The 11123-nt window shown below is 39.6% G+C and overlaps 2 protein-coding genes across 2 annotated transcripts; one reads left to right on the top strand and one right to left on the bottom strand.

The window, feature by feature from the left end:
• The first annotated feature begins 2468 nt into the window (after nt 1–2468).
• On the top strand, nt 2469–7060 carry LOC116188604. The gene is made up of 8 exons (XM_031518062.1): nt 2469–3108; nt 3228–3322; nt 3541–3620; nt 4230–4271; nt 4349–4476; nt 4910–5090; nt 5870–6048; nt 6336–7060. Exons 1-8 carry the CDS (start codon nt 2693–2695, stop codon nt 6841–6843), a joined length of 1629 nt encoding a protein of 542 aa, XP_031373922.1. The 5' UTR covers nt 2469–2692; the 3' UTR covers nt 6844–7060.
• A 510-nt stretch (nt 7061–7570) lies between these two features.
• Nucleotides 7571–10687, bottom strand: LOC116188605 (protein TIC 20-IV, chloroplastic-like). The gene is made up of 4 exons (XM_031518063.1): nt 10474–10687; nt 10266–10370; nt 8983–9131; nt 7571–8724 (listed from the first exon to the last, which is right to left on the bottom strand). The coding sequence occupies exons 2-4, from the start codon at nt 10352–10354 to the stop codon at nt 8078–8080; spliced, it is 885 nt and encodes a 294-aa protein (XP_031373923.1). The 5' UTR covers nt 10355–10370; nt 10474–10687; the 3' UTR covers nt 7571–8077.
• Between the last annotated feature and the right edge of the window lie 436 nt (nt 10688–11123).

Here is an 11123-nt window from a genome sequence, read left to right on the forward strand (position 1 = left end):
GCTTTCGCGCTCTCGTGTGGCCTCACACCACGCCAGATTCAGTTTCGAGGCAAGCTAAAAGTGCGCCTCATGTTAATGGGCCTAAGAGTGGCATGGTCCAATTTCAAGTAGCTAAATGTGCACTTCTAGTTAAGCCCAAGTGTGGAGCTCAAGACTAGTTTGATATTTGTCCTCCCTTGCACGATCACAGAAGATGATGTCCGGCTTATGGTCAGTTGTTAAGGGCGGGTATTTAAGGGCACATGGCACATGTTAGATCACACGTTATCACATGAGTGCGAGTGTTGAGACATGTTATCCCACATAGAAAAATTGAGAAAGAAATCACAAGCCTATATGAGGCTTAGGTCCAGCGACCTATCAACTTAAGTTTTTTGGTTACAGATGGACTCAAATCTGTGTAGACTCAAGCGGAAATTTTACAGTTACTAAACGAATTTAGCTTTTAGGTTTGTTTATTTTTGTGTTGATATATGTTTTTATCTTGTTTCTTCTAGCTATCTTCCCAGTCAGCTTTTGTCCACTACTTGAGCCTTCTAGTCTTGAGTTTTATAATTCATCTTGTTTGAGGGAGGCAACTGTTGTCTTTATTTATCCTACAATTCTGTAATTCTGAATTTATTAATAAAATTTGAAAAATTAATAAAGTGGTGATTGAAAGATTTAAAACTAACAAATTACTACTCAAAAGATTTTTTTGAACAATTTAATCCTCCAAAGATCATTATCCATAACATTTTGCTCCCATAGTCAAATTTCCATAAGTTTGGAAATTTGACGGTGGAACCAAAATGTTATGGATAATGATCTTTGGAGGATTAAATTGTTCAAAAAAAATCTTTCAAGTAGTAATTTATTAGTTTTAAAATCTTTTAATGAGCATTTTGTTAGTTTTCTCATAAAATTTGCCCATTCTTATAAAAAAGAATAAGACTAAAGTAGTTACATAAGTGACGCTTATTACAATTCCTGGCTCCGTCTTGGCTATGTTTGGGAGGAAGAGATTTGGAGGGAGAGAGAGGGAAATGGAGGAAATGTAGGCTTTGCATGGAAATTTTCATATAAATCCCTCCATCTTCCCTCCTCACAAACACAATCTTAGCCTGCATCATCCGTTATGACTGATGAAAGGAGAGATATTCGGAAATCGACCGCGTAGCGCCACATGACAAATAGTTTATTGGATACATTATCTATAGTAATCATCAATATGTCAATATTGATATATAGTAAAGTGGAATTGGCACATTGCATTAATATTAAACCTTATTTTATTATTAAAACAAATAAAAGTAAAAATATAAAATGTGTATAATATGCATATAGTATTTTAAGTATCTACATTACATAAATCATGAAAAAAAAAGGAATTTATGGCCTTAACAATATATTCTTTATAAATTGATGATGACTAAAATTCGAAATATTCAAAACATTTGACTAAAAAATGTATGCAATATTTATTATGGGTTATATTTAAATAACTAAATCGATGAATCATAAAAATTATAATTTAGACCTCAAAAGTATAATTTTGACAAATTAATTTATTAGAACAGCAAAATATTGTTGCTAACTAACTTTAAATACAAATACTCAGGCACTTGACCCTGAAAATATTTAATATGCTAATTACTTTAATAATTTATATGATTTATTATATGCATGTAGATGTACATCAATTATATTTATAAAGTGAATGGTCTAGGTAAAATACGTATACAATATATGAATATATGTTTATGTTATATTTATATCAAGTGAACCACATTAGAAGATTTTATTTTATTTTTTATCTGTTTAGAAAATATTACTAAGGTAAACCAAAAATAAAAAGAAAAAACTTTGTAATAATTAAGACAAACTTTTCTCTATTTTATTATGTTTATATACTTATAAATGAAGTCAAGAGAATACCAATCTTATTAAAATTATGTGCAAAAATTTCGTTTAAATTTTAAAAATAAGCGACGATGCACTTATGTTACATAATTAAGGCGTTGCATTTGATTGTGTTAAAAGTATTATAATATATAAACATGATATATTTTTATATGGAAAATATATGTATTAAATCATGTATGTCTCTTTTTTGCTAATAAATAAAGAAAATGATGCTAACAAAAGGTATAAATAGAATTATGAGAGATATAATCAAGTATAGAAATTTTTCTTTTTTTTTTTAGTCATAATAAAAGCCTATGGGCATTGTATATAAACTTACGATTAATAATTTATGTAACAAGAATCTTTTGATTATTAACTTATGTACAAATTCCATGCATTACACTAGTTATTACTAAAATAGCAAGTTTTTATATATGAATTATAACGAGAATCTTATTACATTCGAAATAGTAAATAGTGAATCAAATAACAAGTTTGTTACAAAATAATAAAGAATCCCTATTATTTCTGAAGCAACAATTTTCCAAAAATAAAATGAAATGAAATGAAAAAGAACAAATTCAGGATAATAATGAAGCGAGGAGGAAAACTCCCCGGCTGACTGCTCCGTTCCCTTCCTCCGCTTCTGCTTCATCAATCTCTTCCCCCAAATTGCCCAAACTCCCAAAATTGAATTTTGATGATCACAATCAACAGTGTGATGAAGATTTGTGTAAAAAGTTGAATCTTTTCTTCATTTTTCATATTAATTCATATATATTATTGAAATTTGTGAAAATTAATCATGGCCTCGCCGGCCGAGACGCCGCCGGGCAGCCGTCGTCGCCGCCACCCGAATTTCCTCTCCGGCCTCTCAGCTTCTACCTTCCTCTCTCTCCTCCCAACCCCCAAGGCGGCGCCGCCACCCTTTGCTGCCCCTGCTCCTCAACCTCCTCCGTCCAAAGTCTTCCTACCTCTTCGCTTCGACTCCCCCACCCCACCCGACTCAGTGCAATCCAAGTCGGCGGCTACGCTTCAGGGGCCTTCAGAGTCTCGCTCCGGGTCCGGTTTCCCGTCGACGATGAGGATTGCGGGGCTCAACTCCAGCGGTAAGGGCGGTGGGCCGGCCTTCGTTGGCCAGGTGTTCAGCATGTGCGACCTCTCCGGCACAGGCCTGATGGCTGTCTCCACCCACTTCGATATTCCCTTCCTCTCCAGTAGGTTAGAATCAGTTTGACTGCTCTGAGTGATATTTAGCTGAGCTCATTCATTCATGTGATCAATGGCAATCCATATAATCATCGGAGCGCTTATTTGCCGGTAATTCATTTGATGGGCAGGACACCTGAGTGGCTGAAGAAGCTGTTTGCCACTATCACCAAGAGCGAGAGGAACGGCCCCGTGTTTCGGTTCTTCATGGACTTAGGCGATGCAGGTAATTCACTTTTTGCTACTCTTATTAGCTTCAAGATTAGACATTTGATTCGGAGATGAGCAAGCTCCACCCGTCTAAGTGGATACTCTCACAATGGAAGTTGCTTGCTGTTTATCGATAGGATGTATTATAGTATGCGGCGTATAATATAAACCTCGTGATACCTCAATGGTGAAAAAGGTAACTGATGGATTGGCTCTTCTTGTGCTTTCTTGTAGTCACTTACGTTAAGCGACTGAATATCCCGAGCGGAGTGGTGGGTGCTTGTCGACTTGATTTGGCATATGAGCATTTTAAGGTATGTGTTTCTTGTGTTTTATTTTATACGCACAACTTTGGTTTCACATAGCTGGACTTCCATCATTTGATTATTGCCTCACTGGTTGCTATTTTTTGTCAATATCATATTTAAGGTCTATCATTTCTATGGTTAGTCTGTCAGCTTCTTCTTACTAGTGTATTTCAGGAGAGTATGCTTTGCTTTACATCTATGCTGCTGGGTTGTGTCAGTGAATGAATTTGGATTTTGAAGTAAGGCAGTTGAAATTGGGGGATAGTACAGGGGGCAAAGACACCTTTTTTCTCCCTGTATGTGGGCATGTGGGGCATGCTTACTTGGTCCATTGCTGTCTCCTATTATTGCCCACTGGGGTGCAAGCTGAGGGGTTCAAGAAAAATTTTCCTGTATTTCTTTTGAAAATTTATAGTAGTTACGTGGCTGCACTTTCACATTCTGTGTTTCAATGTTTGTTAACTCGTCTCAGTACTTGGGCCCAACACTGGATTCAAAGAAGACTGTATATTTATAAATTTTTAAGCAGCTTATACTTTCACTGTAACGGATATTGTGAGCTTAATGCATGCACGTGGGACTTTCTCCCCTGAATTTCCTTTTGCTTATTCACAGGAAAAGCCACATTTGTTCCAGTTTATTCCAAATGAGAAGCAGGTAAACCAATTTGAAGTAGTTGCTTCCCTTTCTGCTTGAGTGATTTTGCAAATTACTGACAGTATTATGATATGAAGGTCAAAGCCGCGAATAAGCTTCTCAAAACGATGCCACAGAGCGGACGGAGTAAGCGAGTTGATGGTGTCCCCATCTTCAGTGCTCAAAACTTGGATATTGCAATAGCAACCTCAGATGGTATCAAGTGGTATGTTCTTAAATGCATGAGCTATTACTAAGACTGCATTAGTTTTTAATTTTCAAATAAGGAATGCTGAATCTTTCCAAGTAATTTACTGATGAAGCCTTTTGAGCTGAAGTACATCATCTCGTCGGTATTGATCTTTTCTGGAAAGGGATGAAATTCAGATGTAATGGAGTTCCTACTCTGGACTTCAGACAAAGTCTCCGGAAGTAGTAGCCTTTATTCAGTGCTGTTGCTTGAGCAATGCCAAAGTTCCACTAATTGGATTTCTTTCTCAAGAAAATCTAATGGCTGTTTTCTTTTCCCCCCCTCTAGAAAGAAGAAAAAGAGAAAATTTTTGGTTATATATTCCCCATTCTAGCCTTAATTTACCTCTTCTTTTTCTTTTTGTCTCTCATTTGCCACTTCACCTGCCATATCTCATTTCTCTTGACAGGTATACTCCATACTTTTTTGATAAGAACATGCTCGACAACATTCTGGAGGAATCTGTTGATCAGCATTTTCAATCTATGATCCAAACACGGCATGTGCAACGGCGGCGAGATGTAATCGATGATAACTTGGCAGCAGAAGTGATGGAAGAAAGCAGAGATAGTCTGTGGGAACCCCCCGAGGTACAGTTTTCAGTTTTCAGTGGTCTAGTGATACTTCCTTGCATTTATCAATTCTTTTGCTCAGGAAATTAAGTTGTGGTTGTTAATTGAACCAGCCTTGTTTGTGAGAGACTTATGTAATGGGGTGAAGAGATACCTTGTGAGGGCTCAAAGAATTAATTAGGTCAAAATTTACTTTGCATTCAGTCAATTTTTTGGTTTTTTACTGAATTGGCTCTTTACATTTCTTTCTATTGTTATCCTCTCCCTTCTCTCTTCTTATTCCTCATTTTTCTTAATTTCTAACTAACTTTTAAGCACCGGGCCAGGGAAAAAAAGTAAGCATTTAATCAATGAAGTTGAAAAAGTTAGTGCTTGACGTTATTTCAAAATAGAGGGAGATAGAGAGAATTAGAGGTGAGCCAATTGAGTAAAAACCTTGATTTTATATTGAATTTGTTTAGTAAATTAAGTACTACCTGATAGTATGTGCTTAAAAACCTGTTGATATAGTTTTTCGCTAGCTCTTCTCCATTTCTCCCATTTATTGTTCGCTCCCACCCCGACACCCTGACCAACAAGGTCGTGACAAATGCTAACTAACTTGTTAGACAATTGAATTAATTCTAGTGAACATTTTCTTTGGCTTAAAGATGAAAAGACAATGTAAAAGCCTATTTTGAGAGATTGATTCGTGATGTACAATACAATGTAAGCTGATAGGGAACTGAGTTTGTTACTGTGATCGGAATGATGGAGTTCTTGTTTTAATTGATCTTTACTCGTCTCTGTTCTAAAAGGTTCAGGAAGTTCTGGACGAAATGGGCCACCCAGGAATTCCCTTGAGTGTCATTTCAAAGGCTGCTGAAGTGCAGCTCCTTTATGCTGTCGATAAAGTTATCTTGGGGAATAGGTGGTTGCGGAAGGTGACCGGAATTCAACCGAAATTCCCTTACGTAGTGGACTCATTTGAGAAAAGGTAATATTTTTCAGCTCTTTGTAATGGTTTGTCCCTGCTTACTTCAAAACAAAATGACATCTAGCTCGCAAGCAAGTAATAAGGGTTTTTATTTTTACGGAGTAAAGAGTGCTCAATGGAATTTTAAAATCAAGGAATAGGAGAAGCAAACCACAACCTAGGCACCTGATGATTTGTGGAAAGATTCTTGTGCATCTTTCCTGCATAATCTAGTAAATTCTTGTTTGTGGTTAATATTGAACGAGCTGCTCTTCTTGTAAGGCTAAATGCATCATTATATGCTGCAGGAGTTTGATTTCCTCATTGAGAGCCTCTAAGCGGACCTGCTGCCTGGCAAGCTCTATGTCTCCTGAATCTTCTCAGGGAGTGATTTCGAGGATTGAACACGAGTTTGAAGGTGATGCTCGAGATAATCAACTGCAAGGATCGAACTTTCCTTCTAGAGATTGGTTTAGACACCCATGGTTAGAAGAACATCAGAGCGGCGCAAATATATTTGCAAAGCAAAAGATGGACCCGAGCCCTTTTCTTCCAAAGATCACGATGGTTGGTATCTCAACTGGGGAAGCTGGGCAGATGAGCAAAGCTAACTTGAAGAAGACAATGGATGATTTGACTAAAGAGCTGGAGCGAACTGATCATGGGAATAATAACAACCCAGATGGTGGCCGTAGTGATGATGAGTCGTCACAAGCGGAAGAAAGGGACCCTCTATTTGTGGCAAATGTTGGGGATTACTACTCGGGTCTCTCAAAATCGGGATCAACCCGATGGGTTCGTGGAAGAGGCAACTAGGAAATATAGTTCACCTTCACTTGCCCCGTCATCCCCTGTACATTTTTTGTTCTCTCTTGTAAACTTAGCTGTAGGGGCTGAAATAAAACTGAAAAATGTAGAATAGTGAGTACGGCATTGATAGCATGTTAAATCAAAGTTTTGCAGAACCGATGGAACTGTAATGTTAATTATTACGTTAACGATATTTAATACATCTGTTGTTTTTTGGACTTAATCCGAGCAGGAGCGATTGAGATCGTAAAATGGCTTGAATTTCATGTCCCCGGCTTTCTGTCTTCTCATATTCGGATGGCTTCCCAAGAAGTTCAAGCAAACAAGATCGGGTGACCTAGAAATTTCTTCGGAAATGAACCTGGGAATGTTGTTGCTCAGAAGATCGGAGCTTGTTGCTGGGGCAAAGGCCTAGCTCCATACACGGAATGCAGCTCCTTTTCTACCTTAGAAGCTGCGTCTGTAACTTCATCAGCCTTGTAAGCAATCCTCCAGCCCGAGTTCTGATGTCCGGCCATGGAAGTTAAATGCCCGAAAAAGTAAATAATTATCTTCAGGGTACAAGAATTTAAGCGATCTGGGGTTGCATAATCTTAGTGACAGAGGTGTGCCAGAGACTTCATCGTTGCAGGCGCTGATTTCATTTGCAATACCGGCGTTCTTTACTCCATCTAAAAACAAAGGTCTCCGGCCTAGGGAAACTTGCTGTACTAGAAGGTTGGCAGCAGGTATAACCGGGAGAAGATCGACATTAGCAGCAGCAGCCAAAGCCGCAGTGAACACGGTCATTTCCAAGGTTGAAGATGCACTCAACTTCCCCTTTCCCTCTCTTAACAGATTCATTGCCATGTCAGATATGTACATACAAGCACAAGGAAGATCAGGAGAGACGTATAAATATGGCTGCTATGTCGTGTTTTATTAACCGAATAACTCAAGGATGGCCACAAGGACGACATACTCTGTATCTCCAGTAAATATCAATTGAACTGTCTATCCTATTTTTATGAAGGCAAGGTACCGCATTCGGGATGAACTCTATAGTTTACAGGATAGTAATTACTCTTCCACTGGAAACGACACGTAGAATGGATAACAGAAAGCTAGAATCAACTGATATCTATCAAGAAACCGAATAGAGAACCTATGAATAATAGCTCATGTATATGAATTATGAACATATGAACAATAGCTTCCACGATTCTTCAGCTAGCCTTGCTTTGTGTCCGAGTATACCAAATCATGAATCTCCTCTAGTGTATGGGGTATGCAGGTACGCAGCATCGCTAATGAAAGGGATGCTCACGTACATGCCGGCAAGGGCACTTCTCACGCACTCCAGCAAGAGAATGATGTAGGTGAAACCCACCATTGCCCAGTACTGCATCCCGAACGTCCCCTGGTAGTTTATCAGCGGCATGAAGTTGCTCACATGCCACACTATCTGCAACACATTCTCCAACAACAGCCCCATCATCACATGGTACCTGAAGAAGTGGGGCCACTGCTTATTCCTCACGACTCCGACGTAGAGAGCAAAACAATAGACCATCAAGAACCAGCTCGGGAGCCTCCTAATCGCTCCCGGGATATAGTAACTCAAGAATTCAAACTGTTCATAGCGCTCCATCAGAGGCTGGAAAAAGAAGGCGGCGTCCGATAACTGCAGAGCCATCAAGTAAGGGACGCATGCCAAAGTCCTCCACCACCACTCTGGCTTCTTCGTGACCTCCGGATAGGGGATTCTGTATGGGAAGTCCATGTACGCCCTTGGGCAGCAGCGCTTTCGCAGCTTCACGAGGACAACTTTACGTGGCCCTTCACTTTCGTCCCTTCCAGTCCCAAAAAATGATGCCGGAGCAACCGAAGATCGCGAGACAGGTTTACCTGGCAAATTTGTATCCGTAAACAGTTAAAACAAAATGAACATTATTATTCAGACTAATCGGAAAGTGGCATAACAGATGGCTTTGCTTTCACAGCTCATGCATTATCCATTTTACAGGACAACCAACCTTCATTCGGTTTACCGCCCACTGTTGACACATACACATGCCCACACGCGAAATACATAACCTATAAGATTATGCTATGCATATATATATTAGAAAGATACAGAGCTCCACATTCACATTCGATACATACGCTGAAGTTCCGCATCTCTTGAAGATACTTCAAGCTTCAGGGATGAATAAGAGTCACCACGTCGGCCAAAATGGCAGCTGGAGGATGTTGGCTTGAATCTGGCTCCGGGATTCTTCATCCATTGTCTATGTCTGTGGTTGGCATACCACCTAACCAACGAGAAGTTCAGAAAAGAAGCAAAATATATGCTATAGGGTCGATACCACAAAACAATAGTCAAGTTGGTAATACGTGAAGAAAGAAAGACGCTAGGACCTAAACAAAACTAAGCACCTCAGTGAGTCGTCCGTGTTTTAGCAAGGGCCTGTATTATCAAAATCATCAATTAGCAAAGGCCGATATGATCATAATCATCAATTAGCAAAGGCCGGTATGATCATAATCATCAATTAACACGGTACTTGTGGCTAAGCTAGTGAGAACAAAAACCAGCATTATTATATGCAGAAAGGTCTCTGAAAGCTAGTTTACTCGGGATCTGAATTCAAAGGTAAGCAATATGATAGGCTAATTTCTGCATCCCTTATTTGTACTAGAAAAAATTCACAGGCGTACTTCGGACTCAGGTCTATCCTCAACTTAAAAGCTTAAGTTAATAGATTGTTAGATCATTATCTCTTATAAACCTATGGATTTTCACTCAACTTTTCCATGTGGATTACCTCCAATACCCGTCCTCACCATTCTCCATATAGACGAGAAACCGTCCCAACAATTCTCCCCCTTTTCGATTATGTGGAGGACTTTGTCGTAATCCTCATAATACGACGACAAACAACATACTGGACACAACTAACTTTAAGTCGGGCTTCCACTTCCGGACTTGGATACCAATTGTTAGGACCTTCACTAGCCACAAGTTCCACACTCAGGCCTATTGTGGTGTGAGCTTTCCACGCATAGCATGTGCACTTTTCCAGGATTGTTACATTGGGTTCTGATACCACTTGTTGGGAAAAATTCACATGTCTACTTCAGACTCGGGTCTATCCGCAAGTCAATAGGTCGTTAGACATTTGTCTCTTATAAATTTATAAATTTCTTCTCAACTTTTCCATGTGGAATTATATCCAACACCCGTCCTTACCATTCTCCATATAGACGAGAAACCGTCCAACACTTTGTCACATGTAATTCCGAAACAAAAAGACGGTAAAGGTTCTCCTGCCCTGGAGAACAGAGGCTTCACTTTAAAGAGAACACCGCAATTCAATGTCGGTTAATGATAATGTGTCTAGAACACATCATGGTAACAAACAAAAGATCAGAAAAAGGGCACTCACTGAGAGGTCGCATTCGCAGCAAGAATGACTGGAGCGAGAGATGGAGTCGTCGTCTTTTGGATGACGTCCGGAACACAAGCCATTGGCATTTTTTCTGAGTCTGAGCTGGAAGAAATAGACAAAATGATTAATATCGCAATAGATTGATGATTCCTTGAAGGAGATTTTTCTCGTTAGGCAATAGCATGCACAAGATGGTTACCCGAACCTGATGGTAAGCGGCAGATGCTCCGATTCGAGTTTGAGAAACCAACAGAACAGAGTTTACCGTGCGGTGTGGTATATACACACACCTCGGTTCGAAGTCGAGAGGGGCGCAAACGCGAACAAATAAACGATCAAACAAGATGTGCAAGTCCAGCAGGCACCACCGACAAGCTTCTTCTTGTTCTAGCTGCAGAACTGAGTCGGCGCAAAAAAAAGAAAGAAATGAGTCGGCAGGCGGCGGAGAGGCGGTGGGCGGTGGGAGCAAAGCATACATATAAAACATAACATCAGTCATTTGTGGACCGAGGCCCGTGGACTTGATTGGGCCTCCCCTCTCTCCTTGCTAGTACTAGTGGCAGCCCATTGGGCCCCCACCTCCAATGTTTTCTAGGTCTAGCATGTATGAATTGAGCTTGAAGATTCCGATTCAGTAACAATGATTGCATTCAGGCCTATACCTTGCTGCAGTATTATCTACAAGTGCATATCTAAAACAATGGCCTACACAGTGTTTCTTGGCCTATTCGGTGGATACTATATTTTCTCCGTCTAGCATGGATGACTTGATTCGAAGATTCCAATTTAGAAACAATGATTGTATTCAGGCCTATACCTCGCTGCGATGTTATCTGCTAGCGTGTTCTAAAACGC

This window comes from Punica granatum, chromosome 8 (genome assembly GCF_007655135.1).
Source record: "Punica granatum isolate Tunisia-2019 chromosome 8, ASM765513v2, whole genome shotgun sequence".
Lineage (NCBI taxonomy): Eukaryota > Viridiplantae > Streptophyta > Magnoliopsida > Myrtales > Lythraceae > Punica > Punica granatum.